At 45.0% G+C, this 24,075-nt stretch overlaps 1 protein-coding gene across 14 annotated transcripts in view; it reads right to left on the bottom strand.

The window, feature by feature from the left end:
• The window catches only part of ULK4 (unc-51 like kinase 4), a 598,567-nt gene that overhangs the window by 358,663 nt on the left and 215,829 nt on the right, over positions 1-24,075 (bottom strand). For all 14 annotated transcript variants that reach the window (XM_089306514.1, XM_070050985.2, XM_089306513.1 and 11 more), the window contains exons 28-29: positions 8,554-8,605; positions 8,298-8,445 (exon numbers count right to left, since the gene is read on the bottom strand). In XM_089306514.1, coding sequence (XP_089162640.1) covers positions 8,298-8,445; positions 8,554-8,605 — 200 coding nt within the window. The remainder of the gene's footprint in view (positions 1-8,297; positions 8,446-8,553; positions 8,606-24,075) is intronic.

Raw genomic sequence — 24,075 nt, 5'->3', positions numbered from 1 at the left:
TGAGTAACATTTTTAATTTGCATAACAGTCAAGGGTTTAATGCTCCACCAAATGCTTCTTTCTAATGCAAAAATTATTTGTAAGCTAAATTTTATTGGAGTGAACCAGCAGATGGACAATCCCTCTCTCTCTCTACTCCTCAACTCTCCCCCATCACTTTGCCTTTCAAATAAATAAATAAAACTTTAAAAATTTTTTATCTGCAAAAAATTATCTGAAGAAAATGTAAAAAAATGAAATATCCCTTTCTATTCTGATGCGCATCAAACATGGTCAACTTTAGTATTATTTTAACACAGAATTCCTGTGACCAAAGAAGACAAGGAAGAAACAGAGAATCATCCAAATGTCATAGGAGCCAACGGACCAAAAAAAAAAAAAAAAAAAAAAAAATCAGGTGGCCAAATTTATCAGTTAGGGGGACATTACTCTGAACAACCCTACAGTATGTCACCAGCAAAGGAATCCATTTATAAACTGCTAATTCTAAAAGGCAATGCAATTCAATAGGGAAAATTTTCCTTTCAGACATTCTAAAAACAAAGCCTTGGTAATTTATGACGTCATTATGATCCTGATGATTGTACAAGTCACGAGAGAATTAGAAAACAAGAATGGCTGGCTGTGCTCATTTTCCCCAGGAGAGAAATGCTAGATGTCATACTGCCCTAACGATGTGCTGAGCACATCTGTATCAATGGGATCCCTTTTCAATACAAAACACTCAATGCTAAGAGAAAATATGAGATGAAAATGGACATTGGCCAAATGGTTTCTGTCTACCAAAGGCCAAACACACAGCAAAATCTTGCCATGGCTTATCACATCACTCAACACCTTCCTGATGGTCCTATCTAACATGGCTCCTCCCTCATTTCCCCTTGCCATCATTCGCCAGGTTTTATGTTTTGTTTTCCTCCATGGTAATATTAGCTGGAATCTTTTTGTATATGTCTTTGCTTACAACTTTGTCTCGTCCACTAGAAAATTAGCTCATTGAGGGACTCAACCACTGTACCCCAGTGCCTGGCACATGAAAGCCACTCCACACATATTCACTAAATAAAGGAGCTATGAAAGAAATAAAGGAGGGAGGAAGAGAGGGAGTATCGTACTCTGTACATACACAATCCCACACTGTGGTACAAATTAGATTGCAGGTACTTCTTGACTCACAGCGAGGTCAGTTTCCAATAAAACCACCATATAAGTTGAAAAAAATGAGGAATCTTCAAAAAGTTCACGGTGAACGCCTATTATGAAAAAACTATGCAGGCCGGCGCCATGGCTCACTAGGCTAATCCTCCACCTTGCAGCGTCGGCATCCCGGGTTCTAGTCCCTGTCTGGGTGCCAGATTCTGTCCTGGTTGCTCCTCTTCCAGGCCAGCTCTCTGCTATGGCCCAGGAGTGCAGTGGAGGATGGCCCAGGTCCTTGGGCCCTGCACCCCATGGGACACCAGGAGAAGCACCTGGCTCCTGCCATCGGATCAGCATAGTGCGCCGGCCGCGGCAGCCATTGGAGGGTGAACCAACGGAAAAGGAAGACCTTTCTCCCTGTCTCTCTCTCTCACTGTCCACTCTGCCTGTCAAAAAATTTAAAAAAAGAAAAAACTATGCAAGGACCTCCATTTTTTTTTGCATGAAAATAAATTTATCCTACTTTCCATAAAGTCTTAGAAGTATGTCCACGTTTTAAGTGAAAGTGCACTAAATACATCTGAGCTCTGGGACACCCCAGCTTAGCAGCACAGTACAGGGTAGAGCATTGGTGGTTACCCCCTCATAAACGTAGGGCTGATTGGGGGTTATGGCTCCCAACATCAAGACAGTATCCTATCTCCGTATCCCTAGCCTGAAAGGGGACCAATGTTTCCAAATAAAGGGCATGGATCCTACTCAATGCATTTGGCTTTTGCACCATGAGAAAGCCAAAACATCTTAAGTCAAACCATTGTTAACTTGGAAATCAACTGCATTTACGTTTTAATCAACATTAAAATTCCATTTCCACAAGAGTAACAATGGTGCTATTCTTCCTAAGAGTCAAATACTGAAAGAGAAATGTCCTCACCTTACCTGAGGAGACAGGGAAATCACACTCAAGCAGTCAGTGTAAGACGGTCAGCACTAAGATTTTGCTGATAAGGACTTTGATATTAATCTTCTAAGAGGTGCTGATTTTAATTAATATGGTCAATTTGGGCTTACGTTCCATTAAACACTGTCTCTTCGACATAAACTTTTACAACTAAATCTTGTCTCTGCCCAACAAAAAAAAATGGTAATTTTTTGAGTATATGTGGTATCTTTCTTCCCAGAACAGGAAAAAAAAAAAAAGACCTTCTCTCATTAATCACTCAGATAACTCAGTTACGTTGCTGGCATCCCGACTAGCTTGTAAAAAGGAGGAAAAACTGAAAGCAGGAAAGGAAAGAGGAGATATACACACCAAGTGAATGACTGGAGCAAGATGTGAGCCCAAGCCGAGGAGCCACAAGGTAAAGACTACACATAAACTGCCAAGCCCACCGAGCTTAATAAGCAAAGAGTTTCCTGAAGCCGGTGGCCGCACAGGAATGCAGACTCCAACTGTGCCACCTTAAGGACAGAAGGGGGTAGCTGGGGAGATGCCAGCCTCGCAGGGCAGGTAGGGCTGCACACAGGTGAGTACTGCGGTCCTACGACTGGAGATGAGGCCAAACACCACCACACACACACCTCCCAAAAGATGGAGCCGAGTCCAGACACCCAGAACCTGTGCCTGTGACCTTCATTAGAAAAAGGGATTTTACAGATGTAAAAAAGGATCTTGAGACAAGAACAAACTGGCCCAAACCCATGGAATGTGTTCTCATGAAATACAGCCAGGGGGAAATGTGAGAGAGACAGAGCAGGGCAAGCCCCGTGAAGACAGAGGACAGCGAAAACGCAGAGAATCGCCAACAGCCAGCAGAAGCTGGGAGAGACAGGCAAGCTAGGAGTCTCCCTCTGAGCTTCCCCAAGGACCATCCTCTGCCAGCGCCTTCCTTCCAGACTCCTGGTCTCCTGAACAGTTCCAGGGTCCATTTCTGTAGCTTTCAGCTCCAGAGTGTGGCCTTTGGTTAGTCCTAAGAAACACACGCAAACCACAAGGAACTGCATTCTGCCAGCAGCCGGCATGGGCCTGGAAGCCCATTTCTCTCCCAGGCCAGGCAGCTGCCCTGACTGCAGTGAGAGGAGAACCCGAACTGTCACACTGCCAGAGCGGGAACCTACACCGCTGTGAGCGAACACGGGAGTGCCGACTGCAGCCGCTCAGTTTGTGATGCTGATGGAATATGCAGAGTTTGATTTGCTCACATCCGATGTTACGCAAGCGTTTCAATGGTCAACACTTTCCTTGTGTCCTGAGGGGAGCAGCTCCAGAGCCCAGGGAGCCATTCATAGGTGGGGCACAGGAAACCCCACCCCAAGCACACAGGACACGGAGCAACCCCAAGCTTCGCGAACTACATGGGTGACTCGTCCAGCTCAGAAACACGGCAAGCTCTTTCCAGACTGCACTCAAGAACATGTTCCCTGCAGGTTTAACAAACAGCATGCAGGCCCACAACGTAATAAACATAGCTTCAGTACGTAATTCTCCAATGGACGTCTGGCTCACATGACTTCCAAACTTCTCGAGTTAAAAAAAATTCTGCAATCTCTGGTTCCGTCAGAGACTGAGTCCCATAGAGGCAGAGGCTCTGTGCATCTTGGTTGTCCAGAAGCCCAAGAACTAGAACTACGCCTGTGAAATACAGCGCATTCATTCAGTTCTGGCTGAGTAAGGAGGCTGATGGAGAGAAAACATTCCCTCCCAGCTCACTTCCCGAAACTCTCACAGGCAGGAACCACCGGAAAGAAGCTGGCCCGCCTACTGCCCAGCCCTCTGCCTCTGCCACACCACTGCTTGCCCCATAAACGCCTGCAGTGCCCATCCGTTTTTCAGCAATCATACCCAGGAGTCAAGATCAAAATCACCATCCCTGTCTGCACGGCATTCTAATCCAGCAGAGTGGGCACTCAACAAGCACGGAGTGACTCAAGTTCACCTCATTAGAAAGGGAAGCATGCAACCTGAGAAAAGGTAACGATTCTCTGAGATCGATTCATTCACTTACAGAGTAACTCGCTCATGATACGCTCCATACGCACTGTGATGGCCGCTAGTGTGTGCCAGCCTGACCAGGCCATGGGTGCCCAGATATCTGGCCACACACTACTACTCCAGCTGTGTCGGGGAGGGTCTTCCTGAATGACATCAGCACTGAATCAGCAGAATGCGGTGAGCAGATGGCCCTCCTGATGGAGGTAGACCTCACTCAATCAAAAAACGTAAATACAGAAAAAGGGTAAGTCCGAGGGAACTCCCCGACTGCCCTGAGCTGAGGCGCAGGGCTGCTGCAGCCCCTGAGCTGGAAGTGAGACCCTGGCCCTTCCCAAGTCAGGCTGGCCAGCTTCCGGACCTGAACCCCATCATCTGCTCTCCTGAGTCTCTGACTTGCTCACTGCTTCTCAATCTCCCTAACCATGTCAGGCATCCCTTATAACCGATCTCTTCACACACACACACGTGTGCATGCACACTTATAACCAATCTCTTCTCACACACACGGTGTGCGTGCACACTTATAACCAATCTCTTCACACACGCATGTGCATGCACACACAGGTGCACATGAACACTTATAACCAATCTCTTCACACACACACACGTGCACATGAACACTTATAACCAATCTTCACACACACACACGTGTGCGTGCACTTATAACTAATCTCTTCACACACGTGTGTGCATGCACACTTATAACCAATCTCTTCACACACGTGCGCGCATGCACACACAGGTGCACATGAACTCACACTCACACACTTATAACCAATCTCTTCACACACACACACTCACATACACACACTTAGAACCAATCTCTTCACTCACATACACACGTGCGCACACATACTTAGAACCAATCTCTTCACTCACACTCTCTCTCTCTCTCTCACACACACACACACACACACACACACTATTGGTTCTATCTTTCTGGAGAGCCCTAATCCAAGTGTTTATTCTTACAAAAGAGCTTTCATTCATATCACACAGCAATTCTGATAAGCACTAGGGAAGCAGATATTACACAAACCTAGCAGGAAAAAGCTACCACCTTCCCGGAGAATTTTGTCAGAGCTGTTAGGAAAAGACACTCACCCTTTTTCCAGAATCACCTCCCAGGAGCCACTGAACTACCATGTGTAAGGACCCCATCTGAGAGCAATGCCATGCAGGTGCAGGTGCAGGTGCAGTACAGAGGTGGTGATAAAGAGATACTTGGATTGTTGCAGACATAAACTAAAAACCTGAATCAAGCTCTATTTGATGCTAGTACAAGTCTTCATCTTCACAGTTGTATAAGCAAACATTATTTTCCAAGTTAATTTGGAATTACTACTTTTATCAAATAAAATAATCTTCACTAATGCATGCAAAAGCTAGAAAGTCCATTATACACCCACAAAAAACCTACCACCTTGGTTTTAGCCACAGTACTTTTTAAGATCAAAGGAGAAACCAAACTTGAACAAAATTAAAACTATCACCATCATTATGTCTGCTTTCCAAACCAAGGTGGACATTATATAGCTCCTGTGAACTCCACAAATTTCATGATTCCTAAACCATTACATTCATACACTGAACAGAGAACATGAATCAACCACTATTACCATTTCTAAACTTATAATTACCCAGAGTTATCTTCAAAGACTGAACTCCTCACCAAGGCTCTAGTTTTCCAGAGTTAAGAACGTTAAATGAACATAGTTCTTATAGTCCATTAATTTTTTTACATTACACTTAACTGAGTCCTTATTACACAAAGATGCCCCCATAAGTTCTTGAAAAATACATATCATAAAAAAAACTATGTGTAGATTTCAAACATTTTTGTACCAAAATAAACTTCGCCCTCAATTCCATTTTTCTGTGAACTTTTTGAAGCACCTTGTAGTAAACATGATCTATTTTAATGGCACTTAATTTCTATGTATTAGGACCTATTTACTATTATTCTATTATTGTAACCTTTACTTTAACTTTTTATAGCAGATATTGAAATAATGAGCCCAGTATTAGTGGTGCTAAATACTTATTGAGAGTGTACTATGTCACACACACTGTACTGAGTGTTTTATGAGAGGCATCCTATTTCAACCTTCACAATTATCCTGAGATAGGTACTGTTACCCCGCTCAAGATGAGCAAACTAAGGCTTAAAGATTGAAAACACAGAGGCAAGAACTGTGCTTCACAGCCAGTCCAGTCCACCAAGTGTGAAAACATTGCACACTACACCCTACTAACTTTCACACCATCATCCCAAGTGTATTTCAAGCTATTCAACAAACACCTGAACTCATCTACAGTAGTTATGCTCTCGAATCGCCATGTGGTTTCTACATTTATTTTCCTCTTTAATTCCTCATCCCTGGAAAAGGTACCTATTAAAGGAATTACATATTTATTTCAACTCAAATAAATAACACAAGAGCACTGAATCAGAGTTGACTTTTTTTATTTACAAACTGCTGTAAAACTGGGCAGATTTTAGCCATAAAGAAATTTATTTCAGATTTGCAAAGCTGCTAACACTCTATTCCTGACCTTTGAATTCCCTCTTCAGTCAGTCTAATCCCTACTGTAAACACAGGATCCTACCATCTTCGGTCCTAAAAAAAAATGCTTGTACAAGTTTTTAGACAGCAGATATCCAGAACATATCTCTTTAAAAAAAATCATGTTTTGTGTAAAAACTACTTTTTAGGGCCTTTTCTTGGCTAAAGATAAGTTTGATTATTATTGAACAGTTTGAGAAATCTAAGGTGGCACATTCATCCATCTCATTGGACGGGTTGTAACCCCATTAGAAGATCATAATACTTATAGAATCCCTGTAAGCATAGACTATATAGATGCACTCACATGTAACAAATATAACTGAAAATTTATTTGATAGTTTACCACTGAAAAAGCTTCCCGTAACAAAGCCTCAACATTTTTGATATAGATCCCATTTCTTTAGTCTGAGTATCACAAGCATCCTTACTGAAGAAACGCGTTTTCAGAGCTCTCCCAAAAGCTGACCACAGAAGCACAGCAAGGGAAAAAGCACCAAGCGCCTGGCCCGCACACCAAGTCCCTGCAGATGCAGCTCCCATCAGTCCACGTGGGCCCCTCAGCCAGCAGAGCAAGGGCTGACGGGTAAGAGCCACACACTCAAAGACTCGCCTTTCTGAGCCAGTAGCTGGTCGTTTTAACCATTGTTGCTGTTTATATGGACATAATTTGACAGTTCAAACTCTTAACATTGACCCAAATCAGAATGGAATGACATTCTCATTATGTGGCTTCTATACTGTGATATTTTTTTGGCATGGAAACAGATCGTGAGAGGGTGAACAAGGAGAGAGGAGCACTAGGAGAGGCTGCCACCCTTGGAAACCTGCTCAGCTGACTCACACCGCAGTTGATCAGGCTTACAGAGTAGCATACCATACACCATCTAGCATTTCATTTTGAAAAAAAAAAAAATCTTTAATAATGACACACGGCATGCTTTTAAAATGTAAATTGTCCTGTTTGATCAAAATCACAGTGTTCCCTGAGTGGAAGGAGCCGTGTTCGCAGTGGGTGAGCTCAGCAGTCATCCTACTTTGGGTTTTGCTATCCTGCGCCACAGACTAAGAGGGGAAAGAAAATAACTTTCTAATGAACTAATCCTCATTATCTGTTCTACCACCTCTTCCACTGCCCCCACCCCGAAAGCAAATCCTGTCTGTAACTAAACTTAATTTCCATTCCAGAAACTGTGGGGGAAGGAAGACTTTCTTCCATCTCTATTAATTTAGGGAAGAGTCAGGAAAAGCTTCAATTTCATGTTCCAGCAGTCTTGTATTAATGACCTTGACTTGTACACCTTGCTCCTTAAAAGATAAACATCTTTCAATCTGCATAACTTGACAGTCAAGTGTCTGGCAGGAAACAGATTAGGCTCAAAATAGATGCTTTTCAGGTGGGACTGGGGCTCTCTGAGGTTCTCTGCAAGGTGACAGCCTACGCCGCTGCAAGGTGACAGCCTACGCCTCTATTTACAGACCACGTGCACACGGGGAATTCGCGCTAGAAAGCAGGAACACAAGGACTAGGGGCCGCCAAGCCCGCCCCTGGCAGCGGTTCCCTGGGCATCCCCGTGCGGACACGGCGGCGTGATACTCACTGTGGAAGCAGGACATCTCTGATGAGGGCCAGCAGACTGCTCTCCGAGTCCACGACGCTCGCCTCCTCCCTGCCGTCCCCGGCCTCCTGGCTGACCAGCAGAGAGGTGGTTTCTGAGAGCAACCGCAAGCTGAAGAGCCGCCACTCCACTGTTTTGAAACAAGGGGAAGAGATGGCCAAGAACGTCACTACGTAGAAACAGAGCGGGGAACACGACGCGTAGGTGGTGGAATCCCCAGGGATGTGGTCACACTCACCATTCTGGCTTTGAACCAAGGACACCAAGGGTGGCAGGATGTAGTCCACAACCTAAAAGGAAGCATGGGAAAAAAAGCCTCGGTTCCATTCTCTATAAATGAGACGCTGTCAACGCTTCTTCAGCGCACATAGTCACTAATCAAAGGAGTAAAAAAATCAAACGCTAAACTTATCCTGGGCTTAAATTCTGACGTTTAATAAAGCACCATGTAACTCTGAACAGGTCCTTAGGTCAAAATGACATTGTGAAAATTTTCAAGACAGTATTTTCTCAAAAACCTCCAGAGTTTACAAGAGGAATTTTGGTGTATATACGGTGCAATCAGGCTGGCATCAAAGTAATGAATCATTATACATAAGCTGATGATCATTACTTACGTCTAAGCTAAAACAACTATCACAATGTTAGGAACAAAACACACACATAATCCACATAATCCCCATGTTTTATCAAATAGATCAAATGACTATGACAAACTAATCTTGGGTATTTTAGCAATGGACGCAATAGATGTAAATCTACTATATAAACCGCCCAGCGTTTCCCAGCTACCTGAGACACAGCCCAAACAAATACGGTTCAAAACTTGACCCAAGAATCACAACGTTTTTCTCTAAAATACCAAAGAGGAAAGGACAAATCACTTCCACAGTCTAGTTTCTGAAATCTACATTTCATGTGAGAACCTATCTTGGTGACAATAAACAGAATCCCTGGCAACTGAGTGCTTGTTCTCTCTAAAATGCAGGAGGAGCTACACGGAGTCAAACGACACCTTGCCATCCAAACCCGTGAATGAAGTTATGCAAAGGTGAGGATTTCCACACAAGGGTGGCCCTCGAGTACTGGTCTGCTCTACCTCCATTTCCCGGAATAGATTTGGTATCTAACACTGTATAAAGATACTTGCAAGTGGATGCTTAGGAACCAGGGATGTTTCGTTCATCCACTCCCACTAAGAGATGTCACATCAATCAAAACACGGACGCCATGCTGGACCAAGGTATTTTGCAAACTCCAAACTTCCAAGTGGTGGCAACAGCAACAACTATGCAAAGAAATAAACCCCACAGCCAACAGTTATCACACCTATCTTAAAGGCTACAGAGCATAGAATTTGAAGAGATGAGAAAAACTGAAGTATTTAAGTGTGTATTTCAAGAAGTCTGTAAAACAGTAATTAAACATGGCTAAAAGATTGTCAGAAGATGAATACACACACACACACACAAAATCAATGGTATTTCCATGGGCCTACAACCACCAATTAAATAACATAATTTGGTAAGGACATCACTTCTAACAGCAATAAAACTGTATGCTTCTTATGACGGCATCATGACCTTCAGAAAGAGCTGGGGGGAGGGGCGGAGTGTTATAGGAACCAGGGCCACAGATGGACTGGGTTCCAGCATGACAGGTAAAGAGCTTGCAAATCATCATAGCCATCCTCACAACAAGGAAAAAAAAAAAAAAGCTGAACAAACAAAACCACAAACTTCTTACACAGGACAGAGAACTGAAGGCACAGAGCAAAGTGTCACCCCCGAAGCTGCACAGAGGCAAATAAGAATCCTAACTGATCAGGAACAGAAGTCACAACTAACTGATATAAAAACAAGAAGTCTCCTGGAACTTCTGGCAGAGGGAGGGGAAAAGGGATCGCTCTGGAATAAGCAGAGTATTGTTTTGCACTTAAAAACTGCCTTTATTCAAAGAAACTATTGTACACCTTCCACAGCCTCTCCTACTGGGATTTTTGCTGGAATTTAACTGACCTGGAGAAAGGGCAATCCCTACTCCAGTCCCCTCCAGGCTTCCTGTTTCAACCATAGGTAGAAAAAAAGCCTACAGGCTCATCACTAGTGTGAGAACTAATCATATAACAATGGAACACTTCTCTTTTCCAGCCCCCCTCCACTGACCATAGCATCACTAAGGCTCCTGTACAATAAAACAATCATGATGGAGAAATCTACAGGATACAGACTTATTTAAGAAGGTGCTCTTACGGAAACCCAAAGACAGCATGAGAGAGAAAACTAAGGATACTATTAGCACAGAAAACCTACAACTACCATAAACATTAAGCCCAGCCCAGCTCCAATATCTCAGTAAACATAAAAGTTCACACTTCCCAACTACCTTCCTACTAATGCACACCTTCTGTGGCAGGAGGTGATGGCCTAAGTACTTGGCCTGCCACTCAGGTGAGAGACCCGGATGGTGTTCCTAGCACCTGGCTTCAGCCTAGAGGTGAGCATTTGGGGAGAGAGCCAGTAGATGGGAGATCTCCAGCTCTCCCTCTGTGTCATTCTTTCATATAAATACATACATCTCAAAAAATAAAAAGAAAAGAACACAGAGATGCCCCCTTGCACATAACCAGTTATTAAAAAAAAAAAAAAGGCAAACAAAACCCCAGACTCTGGGGAAGAAGGGGTCATACACACCATGATAAATCAGTTAAATTGGAAATACAAACAATTCCATAATACTAACCACGACTGAAGATAAACACATCATACGACTCATCAATTCTGTATCTACGTGTTATATACTCACTGTCTATCTTAGCTCAAGAGTAAGACAGGCAGGCAGAGCTCCCAACCACTGGTTCACTCCTCAAATACCTGTAACAAGCTGGGAGCAAGGACCCCAGTACAGGTCTCCCACCTGGCTGACAGGGACCAACCACTTGATTCACCACTTGCTGTCTTTTGGGGTACACAAAATAGGCAATTAGAAGAACTGGAATTCGGAGTTATGGGTGTCCCAACCAGTATCTTAACCACTATGCCAAACAGCTGACCCACAGCCATATTTAATGAAAAAAAAAAAAACACTTTGCAAAAGCATATGGACATTACATATCCTGAACAACACACATAATCTTAAACAACTATTAAATGTAAAGTTCTTTACAGAAAACTTCTTTTAGGAATGGACATTCAGCCTCATGGTTAAGACACTAATTAAGATGCCTTTATCCCATGTCAGAGTGCCTGGCTATGACTCCCAGCTGATGTAGACTTGGAAGGCAACTGTCATCATGTAAGTGGCTGTGTTCCTGCCACTCATGTCGGAGACCTGGACTGTTACCAATTCCTCCCATCAGCCTTGCTCAGCCCTGGTCCTTCCTGGCCCTTGGTGACATTTGGGGAGTAAACCAACAGACGGGACAGTGCTCTCTGGCTGAGTGTGTCTTTCTCCATATATATATTTATACACACACAAACACACACATTCTGTCTGTCTGTCTGTCTCTCTCTCTCTCTCTCACACACACACACACACACACTTGGTCTCTTGGTTTCTCTGCCCTAAAAATTTTGATTGATCTATAACATGTAAATGCAGACTGAGAAAATTTAGAAGATAGCCTGATTATTCACCTTTAACTCCTATTTTCACTAAGCAAGACGGTTGATTATCAAACAAAAGCTACTCAGAAAGAGAGGAACTGAAAATTAAAATTGTACTGAAAACACACACTGAGTTAAACTGGGGAAAAAAGATATCATCAAAGCTGAAAAGTAGTCCTACAAATTTTATTAACATTACATTTAATTACTGTATATATTGAAAATATAAGTGAAAAAGATCATTATTTTAAAACCCTAATAAAAAATGAAGACCATGTATAATTTGGCAAAATGTGCACTTAAGTGAAATATACAATATTCTACCAAAAAAGGAAGGTACATAATTAAAATTTTAAATATATTACTTCAGGACACAGAGCAAAGAAACATATTTGGATCTTGGAGTAGATTTAGGCAGAAAATACAAGGAAAATTCAAAAAAGGAAATTTAAGAAAATATTTCAATATCTCCCCACATAAACGTCCAGGTTTATTTTTATCTACTCTCAAGAATATATAGGAAAAAGAATTGTGTTTGACACATCAGAGCACTTGTGCAAACATGAACTTTATGTGCTGTACATGAGCTACAGGTATGCAAACAAAAGAGATTAGAGGAGCTGATAAGGGAATTTTATCACCATCAAAGCTTAATAGCTACTGCCAGTGTTGTAGTGTAGCAGGTAAAGCTGCCACATAGGTACCAATTCCAGTCCCGGCTGCTGTACTTTTTAAGATTTATTTATTATTTATTTGAAAGTCAGAGCCACACAGACAGAGGCAAGGCAGAGAGAGAGAGAGAGAGAGAGAGGTCTTCCATCTGATGGTTTACTCCCCAATTGGCCACAACAGCCAGAGCTGTGCTGATCCAAAGCCAGGAGCTTCTTCCGGGTCTCCCATGCAGGTGCAGGGGCCCAAGCACTTGGGCCATCCTCCACTGCTTTCCCAGGCCACAGCAGAGAGCTGGATCCGAAGTGGAGCAGCCAGGACTCGTCTCGAACAGGCACCCATATGGGATGCCGGTGCTTCAGGTCAGGGTGTTTTCCTGCTGTGCCACAGTGCCTGCTTCACTTCTGACCCAGCGCCCCACCCCACCCCACCCCCCCATGCTTGATGGCCAGAAATAAATGGCTGCGAAAGCTACCTTTAGAGGGCTCACTCAGAGCTCGGGGGGGGGGGGGGTGACTTGAAATTTTTTTTGTAACATTTAGAGGAATTTAATTTGAAATCAAATGAAAATTAAAATAATCATCCAGGTATATAATCTACCAAGGTGGCAAAAGTAACTCTAAATTGAGGGATAAGTCTGGCAAAGGACAGCAGATTGAACAGAAGCTGTAGGCTCAGTCTCTAGCCCCAAATCCCAGAGGTCACTCCCACCCACTGCTGGGAAGAGCGAGCTCCCAGGGTCAGCGGGTGCTCAGTGTGATGCTTCAGGGCTGGGGAGGGCCAGGGAGGAGCTCGCCAACACTCGGTGTGAGTACTGGGGCCAGCATCAGGGCACAGATGCGCCTTTTCAATTTATTTTCATCTACTTGAAAGGGAGAGACAGACACAGAAATACCTTCATCTGCTGGTTCATTCCCCAAATGCCTGCAACGGACAGGGCAGGCTCAGGTCAATGCAGGCACCTGGAACTCTATCCGAGTTACCCTCAAGGACGGCAGGGGCTCAGGCACCTGAGAAATCACTGTTGCCTCCATTGGTATGCACTGGCAGGAAGCTGGATTGGAAGCAGAGGAACGGGGACTGGAACTCACACCCCAACATGGGATGCAGGTGTACCAAGTGGCAGCTTAACCCATCATGCCGCAACACCCATCCACAGTGTTTTTGGCACGTGTATTTTAATAGCAGTAGTTCCCTATGCAATTCTATGCACTTTATGCTATGTACTGAAAAAAACATGATTCTTGGGGCCGGCACTGTGGCATAGTAGATTAAGCCTCTGCCTGCATTGCCGGCATCCCATATAGGAGCCAGTTCGAGTCCTGGCTGCTCCACTTCAGATCCAGCTCCCTGTTAATGGCCTGGGAAAACAGAGGGAGATAGCCTAAATGGTTCGGCCCCTGCAGCTGTACAGGAAACCCAGAAGAAGCTCCTCCTGGCTTCAGATCGGCCCAGTCCTGGTCATTGCAGTCAGTCTGTGAGCAAACCAGTAGGTGGAAGATCTCTGTATTGCCCTCGCTCTGTAACTCTGCCTCTTAAATGAATAAATCTTAAAAAAAAAAAAAAAACCATCATTCTGAGAATGAATTCTTAAGCCTCACCAGACTGTCAAAGACTTGTAAGGAACAAGAACCCCTAAAGAGCCAGGGTAGATTCATTTACATCCAAGTCAGAAGGGGGCAGCAGAAAGTTCAAGGAAATCAACACAGGAACCCATCAGAGTGCAACACCGAGGAAACCACCCTGCTATGTGGACGGCATCCTTGAACCCTCCCTATACAGGAATGCAAGGGCAGAGTACCTGCGCAACACTTCCAGTAATCCATGTATCTTCAAAAAGAAAAAATTCACCACAAAAAGCCCATTTTTAACACAAGGGTCACCAATATAATTAGACTTCCAAAACGTAGACCTCTGATGAGGTTCTTTCAAATGCTGCCCAACCTCTCCTGAAGGTGTCTGTCACCTGAAAATAGCACTCTACTAAGGCAGAGATTAAAACCAGTTCATGCGTGTAATTCCTCACCTCTATGCTTAAGCATTTTAAAATAAATTACTCTAAATCGCTCACAATAACAGGGGGAGAAGCATTCAGATGAATTAGGAATACTTCACACTCATTTCCTTTGCACGTGTGGCTCTCCCTCTCCACGCTGGCCCCACCAGTGAGTTCTTCAACCTCTCCACCAGCAGCCCCCTGCCATGATATCCTTTCACAGCGAGTTTGAGGGTAGGACAGTATGGGAGTGGCTCCTTTCGTCAGCATCTCCCCCCCAGGGAGAGGAGGTCTGGGTTCTCTGGCTAGGTTGGCCCTCTCCAAGAGGAGGTAGAAGCACACACAAATGCTTCTGTCTGGACCACTCTCGCATCCAAAAGTTAACATCTACTTGGGGTCAATACTTAGCTCAAGAATCCTCCTCTAAAAATCACCTCCAGATCCTGCTGGACAGGGCATACCCAGGGCACACTACCCCTTCCTGTGCTTTCCATATTGGTCTCTTCCCCAAACCCGTATGCCTGGCACTCCCCAACTCTACTATTTTGTTATTCTATGTTCCCCAAGAGCCAATACTTCTCAGATGGTATCACCTTTAAAATACAGATAGACCTGCCCAGCTAAGTCCTCTTTGCCTTCACCTGCAAAAACCAACAGCATACCTAAATGTCCCTTCCCCAAGGATATACTGAAAGCTGCATCTACATCTCAAATCCTTCAGGTTGACATCACTAATGTTTCTTTCCAATACAATTTGACTTAGTATGGGACCACACATGGTTCTGTTTTTGCATACTCCATTCCAAGAAACCTTGCCAACAGCCTCCTCTTAACTCCCCAGTATGGCCTGTATAGGGTACACAGTTTCAAGTGAAAAGCCCACTCTATCACACCTCAGTTAAATTTGGGGGCTATCTCTTGAGACCCAGTAGTCTAAATCTCAACCCTCCACTCCTTTCAAGGCATACTGGCTTCTCATCTTCTTCACAGAGGCAATTGCAGGGATTTCTAGAATGTGTAGGTCATTGCCAAAATTGGCTACCATGGTTATCTTTGATGTCTCAGCCTCTTTTACAATTTACTAAAAAAGTCTTCTCTTGACCCCGTTTAATGCTCCTCTGATAAAACGCAACCCTTTGAGAACATAAATATCCAAGTAACTTTGGCCTCCACCCTGGATAACCGCACTTAGCAAGCATCCCTTCTGCTTCATGAATGAGAAGGGAATGCTTTGGAGCCCTCTGGCCAGGCCAGCCCAGGGAGGACACACTAAATGAAAAGGGTTCTACAGTCCACAGGGAGGCCCAGTAGCCCAGGGGTTGCCCTCTTGCTTAAAGGTAGCTGCTGCCACCTCCACCCGCATTAAAGACACGGGACAGGATGCGATGGGATTTCCCTTCACAATCTACAAGCGCACTTCAGAAAGTGCTTGGAAAATAGCATTAAAAGATGAGTTTACTTTGGTGCAAAACTATCCTGGAGTTCATGCATTCAACAATCCTCTAAGAATTTTATGAAAATGTGTATTATAAAAACATCTTTCCTGGATTTCAAAATCTTTGTACTAATGAAAACTTACCTTGTAATTACATCTTCTATGAACTTTTACAAACAACCTCAGGTTCCCACTCCATGGAAGCCCACGCTGACGCGCACCAGGCTCGTCACCTGTTCACTAACCACCTAACCAATCACGAGGTCCTCCTCAGCTCCTTACCTGTCACCCGCTGCAACCCACTCGGCCCTCGTACCCCATCAGACTGTGACTCTCCTCGTGACGGCACCACTTTGCTTAACCAGCTCTTCACCTCTCAACTAGACTAACAAGGCACCCCCGTCCCATTCTCGGACCACGATGACAGACAGACAGCTCCTATCTCAGAGGACCTAGAGGACAGTACCCAGGCTGGATACGCTGCAGTATTCCTTCACAAGATAGCAGCATCTGGACCCCTTCCTGAGGCCAGATGTGTGGGACAACCTGGAACCCAGGACCTCACCAGAGCAAGCCTCCAACACACAGACATGACTGCCGACTTCTGTGCACACAGCAGGTTTGCTTTCGGTGAGGTTCATGATTTCTGGCATGCTCTGCAAACACAAGGGCTTTCTAACTTTCTCAGGGCAGCCAGGGAACAAAGACCAAGCCCTTGCCTTCTCCGATGTAATTCGGGCTCCACAAGGTCTAGCTGTCATTCAAGTCCAGAGTCACCCCTCTGTGCAGGCAGAAGAAGGCAAAGAAAATAAGTAAGCTGCTGCTGCTGCCAGGGCAGCTTTGCTGCAAGAGCCCACACCCCTCAGGACCCCTCTAACCCTGGACCCCTCTACCAGCCAGTGAGAGGCAAAGACACCCAGGGAGGAAATGGGAAAAATAATGCAGCTCTTTTCATTAAAAGAGTCATTTTGGGATAGACATAAAGAAAAACCTCATCCTCCCAAATGACCTCCAAAACGAAATTTTAATCTTCATACATGTCAGGGTCCATAGGAGAAAGCAATAAAACTGGAGGCCCTCACCCACTTCTAAGTGGACCAACTTCGCAAGGTGTGTTCCCAGTGTAACCCCAGGAAGCTAGTTCATGCTTCCATGGATCATTGCCCCTCGTTAACTGCAGCAGTAAGATTCATATAGCTCTCCATCTCCAAGGACATGAACACATGCTGGTGATCATCTTCATGTTTTTATATTTGCTTGAAGCTTTCTCCTGTCACCAGGCCACAGCCAGGACAGCAGCTCAAACCTACTTAGAAAAGACTATACCGGCCGGCGCCATGGCTCACTAGGCTAATCCTCCGCCTAGCGGCGCCAGCACACCGGGTTCTAGTCCCGGTCGGGGCGCCGGATTCTGTCCCGGTTGCCCCTCTTCCAGGCCAGCCCTCTGCAGTGGCCCGGGAGTGCAGTGGAGGATGGCCCAGGTGCTTGGGCCCTGCACCCCATGGGAGACTAGGAAAAGCACCTGGCTACTGGCTCCTGCCATCGGATCAGCGCGGTGCGCCGGCTGCAGCGCGCAGGCCGCGGCGGCCATTGGAGGGTGAACCAACGGCAAAGGAAGACCTTTCTCTCTGTCTCTCTCTCTCACTGTCCACTCTGCCTGTCAAAAAAAAATAAATAAATAAATAAATAAAAAAGAAAAAGAAAAGACTATACCAACCTGGAGAGTGTCTCAGGAACTTCAAGGTGACCAGTGATCTCAATTCACAGGGAAAATTATTGAAAATATTTATAAAACCTGCCCTATCCATCCTCAGTCCTCTGGACTAGAAGAAACTAAGAGATATTAAAAAAAAAATCCTTGTGGCTGGCACTGTGGTGTAGTAGATTAAGCCTCTGCCTGTGGGGCTTTTTTCCTATTTGGGCACTGATTCGAGTCCCAGCCGCTCCACTTCAGATCCAGCTCTCAGCTAATAGCCTGGAAACACATCAGAAGATGCCCCAAGTACTAGGGCATATGCACCCAAGTGAGAGACCCAGAAGAAGCTCCTGGTTTCAGACCGGCCCAGCTCCAGCATTATGGCCATTTGGGGAGTGAACCAACTGATGAACATTCTCTGTCTCTCCCTCTCTCTCTCTAACTCTGCCTCTCAAAAACAGATAAATAAATCCTTAAAAAAAAAAAAAAACTTCTCTCTCCACCTGTCTCTAACTCTGCTTTTCAAATAAATAAATCTTAAAGGGGTTGTGGGGCACTGTGGTGCAGCAGGTTGAGACATGTCCTGTGACGTCAACATCCCACATGAGCGCAAGTTTGATTCCTGGCTATTCTTCCAAGCCAGCTCCCTGCTGACGTGCCCAGTAGAGCAGCAGAGGATAGCCAGTATGCTTAGGCTTCAACTACACACATAGGAGACTCAGATGGAGCTCCAGACTCCTAGCTTCAGCCCAGCCCAGTCCTGGCTATTGTGATCATTTGGGAAGTGAACCAGTGGATGCAAGTTCTTGGGCACACACTCTCTCCCCCTTTCTCTCTTTCTGTAATGCTGCCTTTCAAGTAAATAAATAAATCCTTAAAAATATATTATACTTAATAATAACGTTACAGGATGTTTCTTGATTTAAAAGTAATAATTGTGGAGTATCCTAGACTCAAGGTAAATTTCAATCTGCATTTGAGAAGTCACATTAAAATGGCATGTTTACATGACAACCCAACCCCACAGAACAACAGTACAGCATGACAATAAAGAGGAACACAAATCTTTCTTTTTAGCAAATCACTTCCAAGCCACAGTGCAGAAACAATAATAAAATCTTGACACAGGGAGCATGTTCTCAACTTTCAAATTGGCACGGCTCTGTCCACTGGCCCCAGACTATGCTACCACTTGGGTAATAGACGGGGGGCTAAGGGCTTGATTTCCAGTCTTACATTAACAGATTAAGGATGGTACTTAATCCAGCTGCTGCAGCACCTGAATGTGGCGGCTGAGCAGGTGATGGATTAGCTTGTGGGTGTAGAGCCCGAGGACAGAATCATGGTGGCTTAATCGGGAAAGGCCATAGAGCAGGAAGGTGATGGGGGGTGCGGTTGCTTGGTACACCACGTCATCTTCCCTCTACACACACATGCCATGCACTGCCTTCATCAGATATGCAAGAGGTCACCTGATCCTGAATGTTGAGCCTCCGCGGTGTGAGGACAAGCACACCCTTTCCCTTGTAAGTTATCTTCTCTCAGGCCCTCAAGTTACAGTGATGAGCAGATGACTAACAGAATTCTCTCTCAAAGAGGAGGCTGAGCAGCCTGCCAGAGGGAGGACCCTTTTGCTGCTGTGCAGATGGATCATTTGCTCCCCAGTGCTTTGCCCTTCCGGAATCATCCATGGAATTCATGAACATACACACCATAAAAACACATACTGCTGGGGCCAGCGCCATGGCGCAGTAGGTTAATCCTCCGCCTGCGGTGCTGGCATCCCATAGGGGCGCCAGTTCTAGTCCCAGCAGCCCCTCTTCCAATCCAGCTCTCTGCTATGGCCTGGGAAAGCACAAGAGGGCCCAAGTCCTTGGGCCCCTGCACCTGTGTCAGAGACCAGACAGAGCTCCTGGCTCCTGGTTCTGGACTGGCACAGCTCCTGCCGTTGTGGCCATTTGGGGAGTGAACCAACAGACGGAAGCCCTTTCTCTCTGTCTCTCCCTCCTACTGTCTGTAACTCTTCTCTCTCAAATAAATAAAATATTAAAAAAAAATACTACCGCAACTGTCATCAAGCTCCTCTCACCAGCGACCTCCATCATAAAACCGCATCCTGCAATATTTATTTCAGGTCTAGGGATTATAGCTCTGTACAATATCAAACTACAACATTTAACGCAGTCATACTGATTTCTTCGAGACATTCAGCCATACTAAAGTTCACGGGAGGATACGTCCTAAAACCAGAGACCTATTGAGCTCTTCTTGCAAATGCAAACTTCTAAGTTTATCCTTTTTGTTTCTTTGCTAAAAAATTGGACTCCCATTTTGTGTCTGCACATGTGTGTGTGTGTGCATGCATGCACATATTAGCACATATTAGCAACTACTAATGATCCTCAGTGTCGTGTCTCAGATGAAATGTCTGCTTTAGGATTACTAAAGACAGTTCTGGGCCATTTACGCCCAAGAATAACAAAGGCATGTGACATGTGTAAATAAAACTTGCATCACGTACCCCTCATTTCATTTGCCCTTTAAGTTACTGATAACCAAGATGACACTCTGTTTACAACTTAACATTTTCTATTTTGAGAGATGTTGACAGTGAGATATTAGATAGGCAGCTGGGCCAGCGCTGTGGCACAGTAGGTTAATCCTCCGCCTGTGGCACCAGCACTCCATAGGGGCACCAGTTCCAGTCCCGGCTGCTCCTCCTCTGATCCCGCTCTCTGCTATGGCCTGGGAAAACAGAAGATGGCCCACGTGCTTGGGCCCTGCACCTGCGCTGTAGACCTGGCTCCTGGCTCCTGGCTCCTGGCTTCTGACTGCTCAGCCCCTGTCCTAAGTCATAGTTACTCATTAGGCAGCAACAGTAAACAGCAGGCCAATGCTGTCAGGAAGCTGGATGGGGTACTACCTCTTCCATCAGCGAGTCTTGCCTCATGGCTTCAATTAGATAGTAATTCGAGGACTCCCTGAGACCACACTCCACATTCTGGTATTTCCTACACCTTTTAAGACCTTTCAGCAGCGTGTACTGTTCAGAAGAGCGGCCTATCCCAAAGATGATGGATGGTGAGGACTACTAAACTTGAACCTTGCAATGAGCTATTTACTGGACTACAAGGCCAACGGTTAAAATTCATTCAACAGATGCAATGTGGGTGCTCCTAGCTTTGGCTCAGCTCCGCCTGTTGTGGCCATTTGGGGAGTGAACCATCAGATACAAGATCTTTCTTTCTGTCTCCCTCTCACTGTCTATTACTCTACCTCTCAAATTAAAAAAAAATGCAGCTTTAAACTATGAATAACGATGCTCACATTTTCTTCATTTCACAGAAAAAAGCAACAATCTCGGAACTTGTAGAAAAGCCTATTTCTAATCATTGATGATGAATCTGTGTTTATAGTGTTACTTTTGTAGAGGAGTAATTTTTCTATTTTATCTTTATTTTACTGGTGAAAGCAAAACATTTGAAAACAGTACTGTTCTTTTTTTAAACACTCAACTAGAATACTTACTCTCTATTTTAGTATTAATCATCACTGCCTCCATTTTGGTAGGCACAGCAATTAACAGCACCGTAGTTAGCAGTGACCACCCAGACTGCCAGCCCCTCCTCTCAGCACCAAGTCACGTTAGACTCACGGGAAAAGCCACACCTACGACATGACAGCTACTTCCACTGCTCGCAGAGCAGGTCCTTCAGAGAAACTCTTTTGGAGAACACCTGATAAAAGTAGACAGAACACTGTTATGGCTTTTTCACAAAATGCAATGGCTGAAATAATATTAAGGAATTCTCAAGGGCACATCAGATTGGCAAAAATCTAAAAGGATGACAAGAGGCTATTGACAAGACCGTGGAGAAACGAACTCTCATGGATGTCACTGATGGAAAAAGACAAATCTCATCTGCTTTGTATGGCACCCTGGCAGAATCTTACAGAAGCAGATGTGCACCTGCCCTCTGACCCAGCAATCACCCTTCCGGGGATATACCCTGAAGACACAGCTCCACTGACAGGAAGCTGCACATGAACAAGGTCACTCTTTGTAACTGCAAAATCTCAGCAATGACTTAAAGGCCCAAGCACAGGACAATGGTTGATCAGCCTGCGACCTTTATGCAAAGAGGAGTACTTCGCTATCTTAATAAAGGGTGAGGAAGACCTCCAGAGACCGAGGTGGAGTCACATCCAGCATTCATGATAGCAAGAAAAAACAAACTGCAAAAGAAAACATACAGCTCACTTGGCTAATCCTCTGCCTGCGGCGCCAGCACCCCAGGTTCTAGTCCCAGTTGGGGCGCCGGTTCTGTCCTGGTTGCTCCTCTTCCAGTCCAGCTCTCTGCTGTGGCCTGGGAGGGCAGTGGAAGATGGCCCAAGTGCTTGGCCCTGCACCCGCATGGGAGACCAGGAGGAAGCACCTGGCTCCTGGCTTCGGATCGGCGCAGCGCACAGGCCAAAGCGGCCATTTGGGGGGTGAACCAACAGAAGGAAGACCTTTCTCTCTGTCTGGCTCTGCCTGTCAAAAAAAAAAAAAAAAAAAAAAAAAAAGCACATACAGTACTTCACCTTTTACATAAGTAAAAGGGGAAATTTTTTAAGTATTCCTGTTTAAAAAAAAAAAATTGGAAGGATAAACCAGAAAGCAACCTAACTGGTTACCTACAAGTGTAGGGAGGGTATGAGGGAGTGGTGGCAGAGTAGAATGGATATCGGAATTTATCTTTTTGGAATAGCTGTGGTTTTTGTGAAAATTTAATTGCTCTAAATATTCAAAAAAAATCAACATCAGTAATGACAGGAGGGATAAAAAGAAAACTTAAAATTCAAGTCAACTGTATTTCAAATGAAATTAGAATCACACTAAAAGGAGAAGAGAGGTGAATACAAGTGCCAATGAAACACACCCCACTGCCGCCTGGTGGGGAAGGGGCAGGGGCAGGGAATTCTGCAACCTAGCTCAGCTTCACAGAACGGCCTAGAAGTGCAGACACCCCAGGAGAGAGGAGCACAGCAAGCGTCCTGGTCTCGAATACTAGTTCCAACCACTAAAACCAAGGCTCCCAGAGAAACGACTATGTCCAGAACCAACCAAGAGTAGCCAGCAACTAAGCAGCAAGATCTTGCAGTACGAACAACGAAGTATGTCTCAAGGACACAGAAATCAATCTGTAAGGGTTGGCACTGCCCACGTACAGCAAAGCTGAGCATCGAGACAACTAAGCGCAGTAGTGAAGGCATTGACACACACAGGAATCTGGTAGACAGAATCCTCTCCCCAGCCTCCAGCTCCACATCCATGCCCCGATGCCCAGCACCTGCTGATGTGTTACTTCACACGGCAAAAGGGACTTTGCAGGCGTGATTAGGTTAAGGGCCTTGAGAGGGGCGGGACCCATATACTAGTAAGAGTCCCTGAAGGAGGGCAGCTGGAGGGCCAGTGTCCAGGAAGTAAGGTCAGAGAAATCGGAAGGTGCTACTGATGGTTATGAAGCTGAAAGATGGGAGCATGAGCCAAATGCAGGTGTGCTCCAGCAGGCTCCGCCCTCAAAGGCTCCAGACGGAGCACAGCTTGGCTGACACCTTGAACTTAGCCCCAAAGACCCCGATTACAGGAAAACAAGATAGCACATTTGTATACGTAAATATATATAATAATACATATTTTAAGACAATAGATGTCTATTACCCTATAAGAAATATAATACTGATATATCCTTGCAGTGCGTGTCTGTGAGAAGGCTTACATTTACCAAACTCTAGAAATTTTCCTTGTATATATGTAAACTTTTAATTCAAATATAAGATACATACATAAAGGGATACTGATCCTAAGTACACAAATGCAGTCAATTCTCACAACGGGCACACAGCCACACAAGCAGCATTCAGATGAAGGACCAAGTTAATACAAGGCCATATTAACCACCCCACTGGTTATCATCCAAGGGTAGCCACAACCCTCACTGGTAATAGAGGAACTCCGGCTGGTTTTAAAACTGCATGCAGATGGGGTCATGGTATTTTGTACTTGTTAACCTTAGTTCAGTATTAAACTTCTGAGATCCATCCATGTTGTTTTAAGACTAACTGCAGGGGCCGGCGCTGTGGCGCTGTTAACGCCCTGGACTGAAGCGCCGGCATCCCACATGGGCGCTGGTTTGAGTCCTGGCTGCTCCTTTTCCGATCCAGCTCTCTGCTATGGCCTGGGATAGCAGTGGAAGATGGCCCAAGTTCTTGGGCCCCTGCACCCATGTGGGAGACCTGGAAGGAGCTCTGGTTTCTGGCTTTGGCTATGTGCAGCTCCAGCCATTGCAGTCGTCTGGGGAGTGAACCAGCAGATG

This window comes from Oryctolagus cuniculus, chromosome 10, assembly GCF_051225735.1.
Source record: "Oryctolagus cuniculus isolate XC-2025 breed Fujian yellow rabbit chromosome 10, ASM5122573v1, whole genome shotgun sequence".
In the NCBI taxonomy this organism is placed as follows: Eukaryota; Metazoa; Chordata; class Mammalia; order Lagomorpha; family Leporidae; genus Oryctolagus; species Oryctolagus cuniculus.
The sequence above is the reverse complement of the archived record's forward strand: the minus strand, read 5'-3'. Positions and strand labels throughout refer to the sequence as shown.